Here is a 19,599-nt window from a genome sequence, read left to right as displayed (position 1 = left end):
ATGTTCTGTCAAAGGCTTGTACATAAAGGTCTGTCTATAGCAGCATATCCTTAATGGCCAAAAAACTGCCATTCGCATGAGTAAATAAAGGGTGGTATATCCATATAGGAAATTACTATTAGTACGAGGAACACAGCAGTGACACATCCTTCAATTTGGTTGAATCTGCTCCACAGGGGAAACATGAGGCTGTCTGCTCCTGCAGTTACCATCTCAGATGCCTTGTAAAGGCTTCTTCCTAATCAGAATCAATGCAGTGGGTTTGGTTTGGGAGAGGACATAAACAACACCAACAAATTTGGCCCCGTTGACATTTATAGACCATTCATCCAGCAAGAACAGAATACTTTATATTTGCACTAAGAATATCTCAATAAATTTAAGAGTATTTAGGTTACACCAAGTATATTATTGACCATGATGAAATTAAATTAGAAATCTATGAAATTGATCTTGGTAAAATTCTCAAACAATTGGAAACCATATAACACACTTCTAAATAATCAAAGGTAGAAGACCCCTTGCGGGATTCAGAGACTGAAACTCCATATGGGAGTAGAAAACCTCATCTTTCTCCCATTTCACCATATTAATAAAGTAAAATAAGAATCTTGAAGATTCAGTAAAAGCCTTTGACAAGATCCAGCGTCCATTACATAAGAAACGCTAAGCAAAGTAGAATTAGAAAGTAACTGCAGCAACCTGATAATAAGCATCTCTGAAAACTGACAGCTAATAGAACACATTTACCACTGAAATAAATGAATCAAGAGGCAGTTGTGTGAACAGAACAAGGGAATACTGGATGGTTTAAAATTAGGAAAGTTGTGTGTCAGGGTTATATCCTCTCGCCATACTTATTCAATCTGTATGCTAAGCAAATAATCAGGGAAGCTATGTCATATGAAGAAGAATGTGGCAGCATGATTGGAGGAGGGCTTAATAAAAACAAACTGATGTGCCAATGACATAGCCAGTGAGGAGGACCGGATGCAGTTGCTGGTGAAGATCAAGATTGCAACCTTCGGCGTGGATTAACCCTCAATGCAAAGAAGATCCAAAGCCTCACCACTGCATCCTGGTGACAAAGGGAGAAAAGGTTGAAGTTGTCAAATGTTTCCTCTTGCTTGGTTCCAGATCGGGGCTCATGGAAGCAGCAGGCAGGAGATCAAGTAACACATTGCTTTGGGTAAACCTACTGCACATGAGCTCTTTACGGTGTTCAAAATCAAAGATGTGACATTGAATACTAATGTGTGCCTACCTGAAGCCATGGTATTTCGGTTGCCTCATAAGTATGTGAAAGTTGGAAATTGAATAGGACACCTAAGCCTTCCTCCAATCTTTGTGCCATCTTCATAAAGTCCAGCATACGGGCTAAATAAATACTGTGAAAAGATACAGCTGTGATATATAACTTTGATTGAAGCCAACACTTCTTTTGCTCGGTTGAAGACTGTTCTTAGTTCATATATAGGTTCCCCATGAGCACAAGATTTCCAGAATACCAGTTCTTAATACACTCCATCACTTGTTCTGATTTATACAGTCTGATGACTTTGCATAGTCAACAAAACACAAGTAAACAGCTTTCTGGTATTCTCTATGCATTCAGCCAAGATCCATCTGACCTCAGCAATTATATCCCTCATTCCATGTCCTCTTCTGAATCCAACTTGGATTTCTGGCAGTTCCCTGTCGATGACAGCTGCCATTTCTGTAGAAGTTTCTTCAGCAAAATTTTACTTACATGTGACTTTAGTTACATTGTTCGATAATTTCTGCATTCTGTTGAGCCACTTTTCAGTGGCTGGATACAGTATGTATCTCTTCCAGTTGTTTGCTCAGGTTGCTGTCTTCCAAATTTCTCGGCATAGATGAATGCTTCTAGTGCTTCATTAACTTGTTGAAACATTTCAGTTGTTATTCAGTCAATTCCTAGAGCCTTGTTTTTGGCTACTGCCTTTAATGCAGCTTTTAAATATATTTGGCCAATTATATTCTAATTGTATTGCAATAAGACTGTTCACAGTGATGAGAAAAAACACTCCTCATGCAAATAACAGCAAAGAAGAAGTAGATTTGAAAGATAATTTGTTTTACAGGACACTTTTTAGTGTCCTGACCAACCAATCTGTCTTGGAAGAAGTTTAGCCAGAGTGCCCTTGAAGGCAAGGATGGCAAGACTTCGTCTTACATACTTTGGGCACATTGTCCCTGGAGAAGGACATCATGATTAGTAAAGTGAGGGGGAGTGAAAAACGAGGAAGAGCCTCAATGAGATGGACTGACACTGAGGCTGAAAGATGGGTTTCGGTTTAGGAAGAATTGCAAGGACCGTGTGGTGTTTTGTTGTGCATAGGGATGTTACGGGTCAGAACTGAGTTGATGGCACCTGACAACAACACTGACCTTCACACACTGTGGAATTTATTCCTCTTCAAAAAAGTTCCGTTAGACTCTTCCCACTTACCCACCATCCCCACCTGTGGTTTCAGGAATCACGGATCCAATATCTATTGCTATAGATTGACTTCTTAAAGTAAGAAGTTTTTGTTTTTTATTGAAACCGAGTCATTGAGAATGCGTTAGTTTTTATCTGTTATTATTTGCTCAGCATAATGATGTTGAAAATCATCTTTGTTTTTACATCTATCAACACTTAATTCATTTTTTATTGTTGAGTAATATTCCATTATATGGATGAATAGCTATTTGTTCATTTAATCTCAGAATAATAACGCTGCTCTGAATACTGTGCAAATCTTTTTGTGAATACATAGCCTCATACCTTAGGTGTCGATGCTTATGCGCTCTTTGTGGAGTTTCTTTTTCTTGATCAGTATGGTTTGGTGTATGCCAATTTTACAAATCTTTTCAGGGAAAAGCTTTTGGTTCCATTGATTTTTCTTTATTGTTTCTAGTTTGAATTTTATGTCTTTGTTATTTCCCTTTTTCACTTACTTTGGCATAACTTGACCAGACCTTTGTAGATTTATTGAGATGTCCCTAAAGTCATCGCTTCAAACTATCAACAGCTTTCCAAGGGAGACTGGCAACAGTTGCAACTATGGGAAACTATGATCCAAAAACGACTCGTGTGAGGTTAGGTCTGAAACTATTGCTGTAGATGTATTGCTGTATCACCTCAAAATGACAATCTTGGCATCTTTCAGGGACTCAAATCATGTCTTTCAAGATCTGCTCTAAGTTTCAGAACAAAACCAAGCCTGAAGGGGCAATTTGAGGACTGTAGGGTGGATGAGGTAAAGTTTCCAAACAAAATTCTCCTACGATAGCCCTTAATCACCTCAAAGTCAGCAGGGGCGCTGCTCTGATTGGGAAAAAATAATTCCTCAGAACCGCTTCCCTTGCTTTGTCCTCGTGAACATCATTTTCCACTTTCTTTCTTGTTTCGGGGGGTGGGGGTGGGGGTTGTTTACCAACAGCAAAGTTTATTTCATGCCTGGGTGCAGACAGGCTGACGTAGAACAGTGCGTCCGCCCCCATTTCAGGGACGAGGCCCTTCCTATTGCCCAGAAAAGGGGCCTAGGTGTGGCTCCTGGGTGGAAAATCCAGGCTGACGTTTCCTTGGCTGGTCGGCTTTGATGGCTGTTGTCCATTGCCATTGAGTTGATTCTAACTCCTGGTGACTATCTCCGAAGTAGAACTGCGGCCCAGGACTTTGTATACCGGGTCCTTTGGGAAGCAGACCAACAGGCCTGTCATCTACAGTGGGTCCTTGGTAGCCATCAAGCAATAACTTTTTTGTCTTTTTCTTAATAAGCCCCTTTGATTGTCCTGTAATTTTTTCAAAGATCTATCAAGATTATCACTTTACCCCCCGACACTACTCCACCCCCCCAAAAAAAACCCCACAGTTTCTATAATCTTCTGAACTAACCTTTCGTCTCCACCTTAAATTTAAATACTGTATCTACTTGTGTGTAAGCCAAGTTCTTCAACACATTTTTAATACAGTTTTTGTGGTAAAATTAGGTACCTTGGCTGATATGCGGGTTGTCTTATACTCGAGTATATACGGTAGTCCAAGAAGCAGTCATTCAACAGTACAAGGGAAAACTGCATGGGTTTAAATCAGGATAGCTGTGCATCTGGGTTTTATCTTTTCGCTATTGTAGTGGAGTGAAATTTCTTAATACGGCTCCTTGATTGATGTCTCTCTAACTCCCAAGTGACTGGGGAGACCAACCATTTAGGGCTTGTGAAAATACCAAGAGAGGGGATTGGTTGCTCTTAGTTGCCCTCTCCATTTTATAACAGCGCTGCACCAGGAGCAGGAAGAGGGAGAGTCCAGGACCATCAAAGAAGAACCCCTGCACTTTCGAGATCCCTGTCTGCAGTGGTGGAGGGTAAGGTCAGAGGCACCAAGCCTAGGGCAAGGAGACCGTGGACAAAGCACAGGAGCCTTGCTGAGACAGAGCTGAGGGCCTCTGCCTGCCCTGAAGACCTGGGCCCATAGTGAAGCCCACAGAAGCAGAAGCCTGGGGACTGTGAGGCTGACCGGCTGAGGATCAGGGAGAGACTGTGCTACCGGCCGAGGAGAGGAGAGGCTGTGGACCAATGAATACGCGTTCTCCCATGCAGTACAGAATATATGTTCTTTTTAATGTACAAATATTGTACTAAAATCTTATGAATTACATAACATGCTTGTGGTTTAAATTCAAAAGAATATGTTGCTAAATTTCCCACTCCTTTTCCTCAAACATGTTCAAATGAATTATGCTACTACTATATTTTTGCAGATGTTATGCATATATAAAGAAATGCATGTAGATTTTTTTCATTTTATAACATTGAGAGTAATGTCATTCTGTGCACTCAGATTTCCATTCTTTCAATGATTTTTATCAAAAATTTAATGAAAATTTTAATATGCACACTTGACAAAATCTAGTGTTAATTAGCAACTCTTTTTCCTCAATGATAAGTAATTAGAATCTAACTGTGCCCACTCTTTCTTTCTAGCATGTTATGATCAGAATTTAACCTTTATGTGCAATATGAAAAGGCATTTAAAATTACCTAGAAATAGAATTAAAATATAATGGAATGTTTCCACAAACTTTTTGAAGTCCATCCATTTGTTATGAGAGCTATTCAGAACCCCCAGCAGCTACTTGGGAGAAAGACGGGGCTTTCTGCTCTATAAACAGTTACAGTCTCTGAAACCCACAGGGGGCGTCCTATGAGTCACCAATGACTCACTGGCAGGGAGTTTTTAATTATCATTTTATGTATCGATAATGTTTGCTAAGACTTACCGACATTTTACCACGTTCCTTGCTTGCCGTCTTTTCGTGTGTGTGCATTTCATTCCTTTCTTCTGGGTTAAATTTCTCGTTTTTTTAGAAGTGTCTTCAGTGAAGAAATGAAAATGACAGACTTTAGTTTTGTAAATATGTATTTATTTCTCATTGAATCTTGATGGGAAGTTTCACTGTTATGGAAAAGCCTATGTTGACTGACATTCTCAGTCATCTGACATTGTTGTTCCAATATTTTTGGCTTCCAACTTTGCAGAAAAGTCATTTTCTTTGTTCGTTTGTTTTGTGGTTTTCTTTCATTCATGCTTTGTCTCCAACGAGGAAATGATTTCCAAACAAAGTCAATACCTTCATTAATAATACAAGTACGGACAATAATAATTCACGTAGTACCACTATATACATAACTGCACATCACAACTGTACAAGAGCTTCTTTAAGCATCTCTAGGAACGTAGTATTAGAGGCTTACTGCTAGTCGAAGGGCAGCAGTTTGAAATGACCAGCTGCGCTGCTGATGGCTGTGAGCGATGTGGCAGTCGGCTTCCACACAGATTTATAGCCTTGGAAGCCCTGTGGGCAGCCCGACTCTGCCCTGCAGAGTATATGCGAATTGTAAGTGACTGGATAGCAGTGGGTTTGGATTTGGGATAATTACTGTTATTAGTATTTTCTCATTTGGGGGGCATAAATGTTTTGCAAATTTTTATTGAATTGTTCTCAAGTCATATTTTCATATTACTGGAAATGATACACGTTTTTAAAGTAAGCTTCTAATTGTTTTTATTATACAAGCTATTTTTTGTTTAATTCATGTTTGTGTATGCTGCAATGTGGCTAAATTTACTTATTAGACTTAATACCTTATTTTAGCTTTCTTAGGACTTTTCAACTTACATAATTATGTTATTCCTTGTTTCCCAATCTGTATTCCTTTCATTTTCTTCCTTGTGGTATCACGTTGTCTAGGACATGTGGTATAAAGCCAAATGGATGAGTTTGAAGGAAACCTCCTTGATTGTCCTTAGTCTTAGGGAGAAAACATTGAGTATTTTCTAAAGGTATGATGTAAGCTGTATATTTTCTTAAGATGCCTTTTATCAGTTTGGGCATCTTCCCTTCTATTAATAGTTTGCTGAGATCTTTTATATTGATTGGACTTTAAGTTTTATCAAATGATATTCTGTCTATTGAAATAGTTTTCAATTTGCATTCATGTAATGAAATAGCTTAAGCATAATAGAGTCAAATTGGGGAGGAAAATAAAATTGAAGTAGATTTCAAAATAATATTCTCGTAGTCTTAGATGCCACCACTGTTGTCAAGTCAATTCTGACAGGTTCTAAATAAGATTCACTTATTTTGTGTGACTAATTGGCTAATGTTGGCAGCTGTGTGGCATTTTCTCTTTAAGCTTCTCTGCAATCGCCTAAGCTGTATGGCCTGTGCCTAACTCAATTTCATTTAAAATTACACAATTTACAATTTAGATGTCTTAATCGATATTGTGAGTGATATATTTTTCGTTTTCTTCTTAAATCAGCAGAGAAACAGGTCCAACTGAATGATACAAAATGCAGTGTGTGATGTCATCAATGTGTTTGCTTTTCTGGGTTCTTGAGTATTATTTATCAGCCATGTGCATTACATTTATTAGCCATGCATAGTAAAAGAATAATGCTTTTGAGATTAACAGGGTGCTATGTTTAAAATTGTATCTGGTGTCTAAGGTAGTCATTTAAATGTATCTAACAATGACTTGAGTTGACTTCACTGTTTTCCAACAGGTTTTATCAATCAGCTGCAAGTCATGTACATATAATATTCAAGTTTAAAACTTGAATTTTGTCACATACCTTTCAAGAATTCATGTATAAATAGCTTTTTGGTTACCCAAATCTGTACATCGAGAAATTTGTGTGAAAATGAGTGTTGATAGTTTTCTTCTAGATATGACTTGTTTTCTGAAGTGTTTCATTCAGAATCCTTTTACTTAGGTTTCCTCTTGGTGAGCATTTTTTGGCTGCTATTTTTCACATAATCAGCAATTTTAATTCTTGTTATTTACTTCATAGGATCAAAGAGAATAAGTGACAGTGAAGTTTCTGATTATGACTGTGATGATGGAATTGGTGTAGTATCAGGTAAGAACATTCTGTTTTGTAGAATTAAGATGGGAATGTAATCACTATTATTTATGAAAATTAATGAGAAAGAAATAACTTCATTTCTTAATACCCCAAACAACTTTATGACAATATAATGACTATTTTAAAAAATGAATAACTCTTTACTGTAACACCTTACTCATTATTAGATTGAACATTAATATTGAAAGATGTCAGAGGAGAACATATTTATAAGCATCCTCTTGGTTATACTACCAAATAATAAGGATTATGCTGTAAATTGGGGAAGTTATTACACAATTGTATAAAATTTTATACCACACTAACATTGTTTAAAGAATAGAAGAAGAAATCTTTTTAACATCACTAAAATGCCCAAATATGGAATAGGCATTTTGTTGTTATATTAAGTATCCTGGGATTATTTTCCTAGACATCTATATTTTTAAATTACAGTAGCATAGCTTAAAATATTGCTTCATTTTATGCTGTTGTTGGAGTTTAATACTTTATATAAGTACTGGTTTTTATAAGAATCCTGAAAAAATAGTTTTATATATTTGTTTATGTGTATCTATGTAATATATGTATTCATATATAAACCAAAATCCCACTACCATGAAGTAAATTCCACTAATGCTGCTTCTAAATAAGGTTTCTGTGACCCAATCCCTGTAGAAGCAGACAGCCTTAGCTTCATCTTTCCCCAGGGGGAGGCCGGTGGGTTTGAACTTCAGTACTTGCGGTTAGGAGCCCAAAAACTATTCCACAGTGCCACCAGCACTCTGTATACTCATATATGCAATTCTCTTAACATTATAAAAATATTTTGATTTGATTCTCTTTGAAAGTTCATTAAATGAAAAATTATTAATTAGAATGGTGGCAGATAATTTTTACACTGATCCACAGAGTTGAAATCTTTTCCATAGTCAAGAAAATGTCATGTTTAGTATATCTCAATGCTTTTATTTTTATAATGGAAATTTTACTTAATATGTTTTTTTTTTTGTTAGTTTTAATTCTGTCAAAGGAGTTGTATCCTTTGGAGAAAGTTAACTGAATTTAACTGTATGAAGCAGACAGAAATGAGGGCTTTGCACGTGGAACTTGCAGCTCACAGTCCAACACTAACCCGACTACTCCTTAAATATTTCTTGGTTTCTGTCTTTATGATAAATTTTTAACTCATAGGAGGACCAAAATCAAGGATATTGTACTGTAGTTTCTGGAATATTAAGTTTTTATCATAATAACTACGATAAGCATATTAATTCTAATAAATGTCTTTTTCCTTTCCTTTCTTTATAACCTTTTAGTTTTAAAAATCCAGAATTAAAACTAGTTTTAAAAGAGGATAAATAATTGAAAATTTATCGATAATTTACTATCAATCAGTTCAATAGAGTTCTCTGAAAAATGGTTCAATTTTGAAGAGTTTTCATATCTAACTGCCGTTGAATCAAGACTGACTCATAGTGACCCTATAGGACAGGGAAGAACTGCCCCTGTGAGTTTCTGAGACTAACTGTTTATTGGTGTAAAAAGCCCCGTCTTTCTCGAAGGAACAGGTGGTGGTTTCGAACTGCTGACCAAAGGGGTTGGCAGCTCAACTTGGAAACCACTCACTATGCCACCAGGGCTCTAATTTGCATATCTAGATGCAAAACATGAGCAATTATGCATACATACAGTGTACTTTCATGATTAGATGATGAAAATGCTTATTATTAATATTTGAGACACTTACAACTAAATAGTGATGCCACTATACCAGCAAGTTGTAGTCCATGCAGATATTTGCTTCCACCTATAGGTTGAAAGTTGGTCAAACTCAGTTATCAATTACAGCCATTCATAGGCCTTTTAACCTGGACTTTTAAAATCTTTTCTCCAAAAGGATTTTTTTGTGTGTGACTCTTCTCTCACTTAAAATTTTTAATGATTATTTTCTCTTTTATTTGTGGAATATAACACATACAGGTGCATAACAAGGATGATATACCAATAAATCCCTGTGTGTGTGTTTCTTTCTCTCCCCCTCCCCTTCCCTCCCCTTCCCTTCCTCTGCCCCTCCTCCCCTCCAACCTTACCTTATGGCCCCTGGCCTCCTAGTAGTCTTCAAAATCTTTTCCTTTGCTGTGAAACTGTCAGAGGGAACCAACCTCTAACAACTGAAGGGTCAGTAGGCGCAATTGTACGGTTACAAAATATAAAGATTATAGTAAAGTTATAGAGGATAGGAAAGATAGGAGAGAGAGTAAAATAAAGGAGTCGGACACATTTTATGGTAGCATACTCACCTCAGTCCCTCTTGGTGGTCCATGTGGAGGTGAGAGAAGAGTCTTTACTATCTTGGGATATTTATAGGTAGCCATCAGACATGCATATGCAGTAGTTACATACATCACAAAGTGGGTGGAATCTACAGTAAGGTCCCTGAGCTCACAGGTGAGGAAACCTAATACCTGCATTGGGGGAAGGTGTGACGGGGGCTGGGTGACATGGTGGGAAGAGGTAGCAACAGGATGTCTGCTTCTGTAGGAGATAAAATCAACCAGGTGCTCACTTTAAGGCAGCAGAGCTGTTAGGGGAGAATCTGTGGGAATGATATTTAAAGCAGGATAATGCACTTGGACTTAACCAAAGTATTGACTTTCTTACTGTGGAATACTAGTGACTAGTATTCTAACAGATTCCCTCTGTTATAAGTTAGGGAATATAGTCCAAGTCATATTTCCTTCAGTGTTAGTTTCCCACATGAAACCAATTTTTTTCTTTATAATATTGGTGTCATGAAATATTTATCTAAAATAATTATCCGAACGGTATCTTTTTGGGGCTGTTTTTTTTTTTTTTTTTTTTCAGGGCTATTTTCCTTTCTTTTTAAAAATATCATTTTATTGGGGCCTCATACAATTCTTATCACAACCCATACATCCATCCATTGTGTCAAGCACATTTGTACATTTGTTGCCATCATCATTCTCAAAACATTTGCTTTCTACTTGAGTCCTTGATATCAACTCCTCATTTTGCCTCCTTCCTCCCCAGCCCCCCTCCCTCATGAACCCTTCATAATTCATAAATTATTATTATTTTGTCATATCTTATTACACTGTCCGATGTCTGCCTTCACCCACTTTTCTGTTGTCCATCCCTGAGGGAGGAGGTTATATGTAGATCCTTGTAATCAGTTCCCCCTTTCTACCCAACTTTCCCTCCACCCTCCAGGTATTGCCATTCTCACCACTGGTCCTGAAGGGGTCATCTGTCCTGGATTCCCTGTGTTTCCAGTTCCTATCTGTACCAATGTACAACTTCTGATCTAGCCAGATTAGTAAGGTAGAATTGGGATCATGATAGTGGGGGAAGAAAGCATTTAAGAACTAAAGGAAGGTTATATGTTTCATCATTGCTACCCTGCACCCTAAGGGGCTCATCTCTTCCCCGCAACTCTTCAGTAAGAAGGTGTCCAGTTGCCTACAGATGGGCTTTGGATCTCCACTCTGCACTCACCCTCATTTACAATGATATTATTTTTTGTTCTTTGATGCCTGATACCTGTTCCCTTCGAGACCTCGTGGTCACATAGGCCGGTGTGCTTCTTCCATATGGGCTTTGTTACTTCTGAGCTAGATGGCCGCTTGTTTATCTTCAAGCCTTTAAGATTTTGCTGACATTTTTTTTAGATAGCCGGGCACCATCAGCTTTCTTCACCATATTTGCTTATGCACACATTTATCTTCAGTGATCATATTGGGAAGGTGGGCACCCACTGATATGATTTTTTTGGTCTTTGATGTCTGCTACATGGTCTTCAGGGGTATTTTCAAGTGAAATTTTATTCAAGTTCACAAGGCAGATGTCTTGAAAATTGCCTGTCCTTGAAGTAGTATTCTTCATATATTCTTATCTTACTTATTCTGATTAACTCATGTCAGAGGTAATTTTGATATTCACGGTGATAATATGCAAAGTTAGTTGAAACTGGTTAGTACTGAGGTTTAAGTTTCTCTGGTAAGAAATTCCCGGCAAAAAAAAAAAAGAAATTCCAGGCATGTTATTTGTACCTCAGAATACAGTGAGCTATTTTACATGTGTGTGGGGTGTCATGATGCACAAAAAATGAGTAAGTATTTGACTATTAGCTAAAAACGTGGTGGTTTTAACCCTCTCAGAGACACCCTGGGTTTTAAAACAACTTGGATGTTTTGATCATTAGCTCTTAAAAGTCTCCTGTGATGTTCTAACTTCCTAAGACAATTATCCATCCCCAATAGTAAATTTTATCACTTTACATTATTAATCATATTTTCTAAAACTATGTATTTCACTAGATTATTTCAGTTCTCTTCTTTTATGTTACTTTTTATTATGATTTGGATAAAAATTTACACAACAGATTTTTCCCTAGGACAATTCATTCTCCATGTGTTAACCATTCAGTATTCTTCCCAAACCCTTTCTGACTTCTGCGCCTTATTCCTGGGCCAATGCTGGCCATTTGTTCTCGACTGATTTATTGTTTCATGCTTACCTGACCGGTGTCACTGCTTACCTTGCTGGCAGTGAGGGTATTCAACCTGTTCGCACAGGTTGGGTAGAACTGAGACCTAATTTTGTGTTGGGTTTGGAGAACGGGGTGTTCAGCTATGACTTGCAATCAGCATTCCCTCTAAGCTGCAGGCAGCCCATTGTTTCGTTCTGCGGGGCATAGGGTCGCGACGGGTTGGAGCCAGCTCGATGGCACCTTACAACATCAACAACAAGATTCACAATCTGCTATGTGATTGTGGCTATGGATTTTGGTTTATACACACTTGGCAGCTAATATGTTTTTCCAATTTATATCCAAAGTGGAACTCCTAATCTTTCCTAACAAACCAAATCATGTAACAGAAACTGATTTTTTTAATTTGAATCCAAATTGTAGATTTATTTACATTCTTTTTGTTTCTTTTATGTTCAACATCAAATATTGTATGAAATACTCCTGATGGCTCTACCCCCAAAATATATCGTGAATTTGATCATATCTCTTCAACTTTATTTCTAGTACCCTGGTTCAAGTCACTGTTATCTTTGCCTCACATACTGCTTGGCTCTCCTTCATTCTTAACATAACAACCAATGTGAGATCCTGTTCAGTTACTGCTCAAAAAGTGCGGAGTTTCAGCATGATCTTTTCCTTTCCCAGAATTCTTTCTGGTCTCTTCGCTGTGATTACTTGTTTCACCCTCAGCATCCTGTCCTCAGTGCTGTTTTCTGAACATGTCCGATGAAATCTGCCTGGAGACTTTTGCACTTGTATGGGAACCATGTCTCCACAAGTATATACCAGGCAAAGTGCCTCATCCCCCTCCCATTTCTGCAAAAATGCCCCCTTCTCAATGAGTGTGTCCACATGACCTCCCCATAGCACTGAAGATTGCTACATACTCTGACATTTTCTCTCCCATTATCTTGCTCTGGTTTTCCCATTGCACTTAATCACTTTCCAGTATAGCTTGTGATCATTTACTGATTTTTGTATTTATGTCCCTTTTTACTTCCACAAGAATTTAAGCTCAACATGCGCAAGGATTTTTGTTTGTTTTATTTTTATTGTAGTTTTAAAAATTCTTGTATGTTTTAAGTGAAACAGAATATATTCTGATGCACATAGAACAGCACTTGACATGCACATATGCTCATAAATGTAATTTGGATAAATAAATGCAGGTGCAAACCAGCCATCTGCCTGTCATTTATCAGGCCTTTTTTGTCGCACACTGTTATGCAATCTTTTCAGAACCTCTCAATAGAAAGCTTGATTAACACTCTGACCTGGTGGAAAGATCTCCAAATGCACTGTCCCCATGATATGAAAAAAACAAATGAGCACCAACTTGATCTTTGATTTCACTTTGACAGCTTTTCTTGTGTGAGGTGATGTATTAGTCTAGGTACTTTGGAGAAACAAATCCACAGCAACTCACGTATAAGAGAGAGTTTTATGCAAAGAAAATGTGCATCACGAAAACATCCCAACCCAATGCTGCCCAAGCCCACAAGTCCAACATTAACCCATACCCAACACCAGTTCACAAAGTCCTTCACCTCACAAAACAGAGGCAATAATGCCGACTGCAGGAGGAAAGCTGAGTCAGTGAACGTGTACGCATCTCAGCACTGGCAGGGATCTCCACATGGCTGCTCCAGCACCCAGGGCTGCATCGGGATAGATCCATGCGGCTTCTCCTTGGGGATGTCTTGTAGGAAATCCATCTTGCAAGCTGAAGCAGGGAACTGCTAAGGCAGCTGCACCCGATGCAACCATCACAAAACAAGAGACCCGAGAACTAGAAAGGTGAGGCTTCACCACCCATTTATCCCTCCGCCTTTCAACCAGACCCACATGTGATTATCGGCCAGGCTGGCACAATTAACTAACTCAGGTGACTATGGTGTCTTCCATTGGCTTGACTGATGTTTGCTTTCAGGGTTGTAAGAACAGCACCATGTCTCATGGTAATGACCATGAATAGAAGGCCAGGGCTCCTCAGAGCTGTTCTTTCAAAGCCTGACATTGTTTCCACTAGATGCTCTTTTTCCTGGTCTGTCAGAAACCAAGGCACAAATTTCACAGCAACCCATCTCATTCCCAAATCTTCTATTAAAATGTGCAGAGCCCAGCTCCAGATAGTACAGATAACCTGCTCTCTTCAGTGGTCTGCTGTTGATCTTCAAGCACAAATTTTGCTGACATTTTTGTCTGTTCGGGAAGTTGAAGGACATCCAGAATGAGGTTTGTCATCAATTGACATTTCACCTTTTTTTTGAAATGAGAAAACCCCTTGTACACTTGAGCTTTTCCCATAGAGCTGTCCTTAGAAGCTGTGTTCAACCTTACAACAGTTTCTGCAACCTTTTTCCCGAGCAGACACAAAATTTCATAGCCACACACTGTCCTCTTAAATTGACCATCACAAAAAACGAGGTTCGAGCAAAACTGCTTTTACAAAAAACTCACTGTGACTCGAGAGAACCTCCCCAGGTGACACCACTGAGTGCGCTGCGTGGCTTGCTAGCTGGAAACATGCATGCTACAAACGCTCGGCCCAGTGGAGTGTTTTTCTGGTGTGTTTTTTTTTATTTGGAGGGGGGGACCCCTCATAGAAAACAATGCTGAAAGAAATTAAAAATCTAAATAAATGGAAATATATACCATATTTATGGATTGGAAGACTTAATATTGTTGTACTCTCAGTACTGTCCAAAGCAATGTACAAATTCAATGCAGTTCCTATCAAAACTTTAACACCCTTCTTTGCAAAAAAGACCACGCCAATTCTCAGATTCATATAGATTTTCAAGGGATCCCAAATAACCAAACAATCTTGAAAAGGAAGATCAAAGTAGGAAGATTCACATGTCAATTTCAAGACACTATAAAACTACAGCAATGAAGACAATGTGGATCGAGTATATGAATTGATATACAGACCAACCGAATAGAATTCGTAGTTCAGAAATAAGCTCATACATTTTTGACCAGTTGATTTTCAGCAAGGATAGCAAATCTATTCAATGGAAGAGAATTGTCTCTTAAATAAAACAGTGTTGAGACAACTGCAAAATAATGGAGTTGGACCTCTTCCTCACCCTGTAGACTAAAATTATCTCAAAATGGAACAACTGCTTCAATAAAAGAACTGAAATAATAGAATTGTTAGACAAAAACATAGGAGTAAAACTTTAGGATCTTTGTGCAATGAGTTCTTTAAAATAACACTAAAATCCTGAACAATAAAAGACAAGAGATAAACTGGATTTCATTAAAATGCAACATTTTTGTGCTTAAAAAGGACTTTATAAAAAAAACAAACACACTGCAATCCTAGGTATTTACTCAAAATACATGAAGCAGAGACTCAAGACGGGTTTGTACACCAATATTCATTGCAGCATTCATTATTCCCTATAACTAAAAGGGTGAAACAGCTCCTGTACTCATCAACAGATGAATGAATAAAAAAATGTAGCACCTGCATAGAGAGAGAAATGACATGGATGAATCATGAGAACATGCTAAGTGAAATAAATCAGATCCTTACAATGTATCACCTACTTAGATGAAATGTCTACAATAGGCAAGTAGACACAGATAAAATCCATTAGTCTTTACTGCGAGGAGGGAGGATAGGTATTCAGTTTTGTTTGAGCTCATAAAAAGACTGGGCAGTGATAGTTGCAAAGGTTGTACAACATGGTGAATATTTTGATGGAATGTCACTGACTTCTATTCCTAAAATGGTTTAAGTGACAATACTTGTTATATACATTTTACCATGATAACTTCTTTTTGCAAAATTCATTTTCTCGTTAAGACTAGCTACTTTTCAAGTGCTCAGCAGCACAGTTGATGAGCCCCTTGGCCCCAAAGTTCTAGCAGCTCTGACACAGTTGATGCTGCGGAGCCTCCAGTGAGATCTTGCTGAGACTGCCTTCTTGCTTACTCTCTTCTCGCTCTCTGTTCTGCTTGTCCAGCTTATTTCTCCTGACAGCCTTCATTTTTCATGTGCACCAGAATCCCTGGTTTGTTTTTCAGGAACTGCGCCTAAGATAACAGGGACGTGAATGGCCCTGTGGTCAGCCAGTGAGCATTGTAGAGTTGATGAGGGATCGTATCATGTCGTTACAGTGGGACACTTTATCATTTGATCTCCCTTGTAACACATTTTAAAGTTGTTTCACTTTTAATATCTTCTGCTTTCTTTTCAACTGAGACTTTTCTCTGTTTGATTTTGTCATTGTTTGGTTTTTTGTTTGTTTCTTGCTTTTGTTTTGTGTGGTTTCCTGTATATGAAATCCATGATAGGTGAATCTATTGAGACAGTAACTGGATTATAAATACCTAGGAACATGGCAGGGGAGGTTGGAGGGAAATGGGGAGCTAACAGAATGAGAAAGAAAAAAATCCTCTGAAATTGATTGTGGTGATGATTGTACAACTCTTCGTAATATCGTATGAATCCTGGTGGCATAATGGTTATGTGTTGGGCTTTGATCCCCATGGTCAACAGTTTGAAACCACCAGCAGCTATGTGGGAGAAAGACTGGGCTTTTTACTCACGTAAATAGTGTCTCAGAAACCCATAGTGGGTCACTGAGTCAGCAGTGACGCGATGGCAGTGAGTCTTAATATGATTGGATTATTAAAGTGCCTGGTGAATTATATGCCAATACAATTATTCAAAAAGATAATACTGTAAAGCATTAACATACCAGCGTGAAAAATCATATAGGAAGCAGTCTGCTTTCCGATTTATTTTGAAATAAGTGTAGTAGAAGAACACTGTCACAAAGTGTCTACCAGATGTCCTAGCATATAAAAAGACATGCCAATCAGTAGTAGCCGCGATGAAGATCATGGTGATGGTGGGAACATCACGTCCAGCTCAGAAATTCCTTATAGACTCAGTGATAGTTTAGAGACATATAAATTGGGTCATACTTAGCTCGTTTACTTATTTTCCCACTGTTTGGTTTTCTTTCTTTCTTTTTTAAACAAGAATTTCTTCTGATTTTTCTCCCACCTGTCCAAATCTCAATTGTTTTTAGGGTTCATTTACATTGTATCTCCTCTGATACATATTTTTTAAGTATGTCAACACAATGGGCCAACATATAAAAGTAAGATTTGTCATACTGTTATCAGACTTCTGGTGTATCTCAATCCTGTCAAATACATGAAGTAGAGGAGTTTACACATTTGCAGTCATCAGTAGGCATCTGCGGGGAATTGGTTCAAGACCACTTTGGATATCAAAATTCATGGGTGCTTAAGACTCATATATGAAGCACGGTACCTTACACATGAAACGAATGGAGAAGAACTTCCCAAGACACAACATATCTGTCACTATCACCAGATGGCCAAACTATCCCAGGATTAAGGCCAGATACATTTCTAGGTCCTCACGATCATACATCAAAACCAACCTAGTCATATTTAATATCCCACCACACAGGAAAACAGAACAATGAATACCGTTCCCTTCCAAGAAAATTAGTTAAAGTTGTAATCATGATTTACTAAGGTAAAAGCCACCTTGGTGATAATGGTATAGGCTGGAGTAATGTTTGCAAACATTCTGTTGTGCAAGAAGTGCAGCTAACAACAAGTTAACAATTGCTCAACATGTTTTTAGAACTCCAATTTTGAAGCAGTCTTTCAGACCTTTTAGTTTTACTTTGTAGCCTGAAGATGATTCTTCGTTAATTTATTCTGTCATTCATTTTGAAATTTTGTGTTTAATTTTTGCTAAATCTGGGGATGAAGGTAATCCCTTAGTTATCTGAAAAAAGCAGTAAGGTATGGATATAAATAATTTGATATTGACACATAGGTGCATGAGTAATGCCCCCCGCGTGCGCACACACACATCACCACCACCACCACCACCACCACCACCACCACCACCACCAAAACGGTTTTAGTACAATGTCTGTAATTAATACATGGATTACTAAGTGTAAAATGAACCTTTGGCTGTAAGAGTTCCAATATGCTAAATCAGATTACTTTATTATTATGTAACTCTTTTTTTTGTCTTTAAGAATATTTGCTTATTAATTACATTGAGCTGAAAACATTTGTCTAATAATTTTCTTTGTCCAAATGAACTGACTCCTCCAATTAGGAAAAAAAGACTCATATGTAAATGACATGGTGTGTGCATATAACTGACACAATTTTCCTGCATACTTTAAGACATCTTGAGATTTCATAAAATAGCTAATAAAAAGTAAACACTACCCTGAAACCCAGACAAACGCAACGCTGGCATCCAGTCTATTCTGACTCCAGGCAACCCTGTAGGCAGAGCAGAGCTGCTCCTTCGGTTCCCCGAGACTGTAATCTTTACGGGAACAGACCGACGCTTTCATCTTTCTCTGGAGCAATGGCTGGCGGGTTGGAACTGCCAACCTTGAGATGAGCAGTCAACACTTCCTCAGCATTGCCACCAGGTCTCCTTTTCTTCAAGATAAAAAAATTAAACTCACTACCATTGACTCGATGCCAACTTACCTCGACCCCATAGGACAGAGCAAAACTGCCTCTGTGGGTTCCCAAGACTGTAACTCTTTACAGGAGTAGAAAGCCTCATCTTTTTCCTGGAACAGCTGATAGTTTCGAACAGCTCACCTTAGAGTTAGGACTCTTTATGTGTAAGCGTATGCCTTGGTTAGCTAGTGTTACTGTAACTGAAATACCACACGAGGATGGCCTTAACAACAGACATTTATTCTCCTACCATTCAGGAGGCTAGAAATCCAAACAGAAGTACTGACTGTAGGAGGGGATTTATCTCTCTCTGTTGGAATTTGGGACAGGTCCTTGTTGCCTTTCAGCAATCCTTAGAGACCTCCATATATCTTTCTTGTCATCAATCTTACCCTTGGTTTAGGAGTTTCTCAAATCTAAAGGACTCCACTGCTGGTGGTAATAGATCTCTCTCTCTCTCTCTCTCTCTCTCTCTCTCTCTCTCTCTCTCTCTCTCTCTCTCTCTCTCTCTCTCTCTCTCTCTCTCTTTCAGCCTCCCACCCCCCACACCAGCTTCTCTCTCTTATTATCTCTTGTAAAATACAATGTATTACTGACCACACATACCTCAGGGTACCTCTCCTTATATCAGATCCATTCTCTAATTGTATTAGGGATGTTGCATCCCACTCTTAATTCTCTCACAACTGATTGGTATAAACATCAGATGCTATCATGAGGGATCCTTACATAACTACCAACTGACTGAGAATCATGACCCTGTCAAGTTGATCCATATTTTGAGAAATTTTATCCGTAATAGTGTACATAAAATATTTATTCTTAGCACAATACCTTAGATGCGTCAGCCATCCATACATTGACCATTCTTTTTTTTTTTTAATCAATTTATTGGGGCTCATAAAATTCATCACAATACATAGATCCATTGTGTAGAGCACATCTATACATTTGTTGCCCTCATCATTCCCAGACCATTCTTTTATAATTTGTTTCCAGCATATTTTGTCTTACTATTATATGATATCTATTATTAATTGCATTTAATATATTCCAAATCTTTCAACTTTACCAACATTTTATTTTTTGTAAGGTACAAAATACACAAAAGGTTTAGTGTAGATCA

At 38.1% G+C, this 19,599-nt stretch overlaps 1 protein-coding gene across 31 annotated transcripts in view; it reads left to right on the top strand.

Moving 5' to 3' along the window:
• RIMS2 (regulating synaptic membrane exocytosis 2) overlaps positions 1-19,599 on the top strand; it is a 438,267-nt gene that overhangs the window by 215,189 nt on the left and 203,479 nt on the right. For all 31 annotated transcript variants that reach the window (XM_045287803.1, XM_045287759.1, XM_045287752.1 and 28 more), the window contains one exon: positions 7,367-7,435. In XM_045287803.1, coding sequence (XP_045143738.1) covers positions 7,367-7,435 — 69 coding nt within the window. The remainder of the gene's footprint in view (positions 1-7,366; positions 7,436-19,599) is intronic.

The sequence above is a fragment of the Echinops telfairi genome, unplaced genomic scaffold (assembly GCF_000313985.2).
Source record: "Echinops telfairi isolate 266 unplaced genomic scaffold, ASM31398v2 ScPeMD7_1;HRSCAF=3_0, whole genome shotgun sequence".
In the NCBI taxonomy this organism is placed as follows: Eukaryota; Metazoa; Chordata; class Mammalia; order Afrosoricida; family Tenrecidae; genus Echinops; species Echinops telfairi.
The sequence above is the reverse complement of the archived record's forward strand: the minus strand, read 5'-3'. Positions and strand labels throughout refer to the sequence as shown.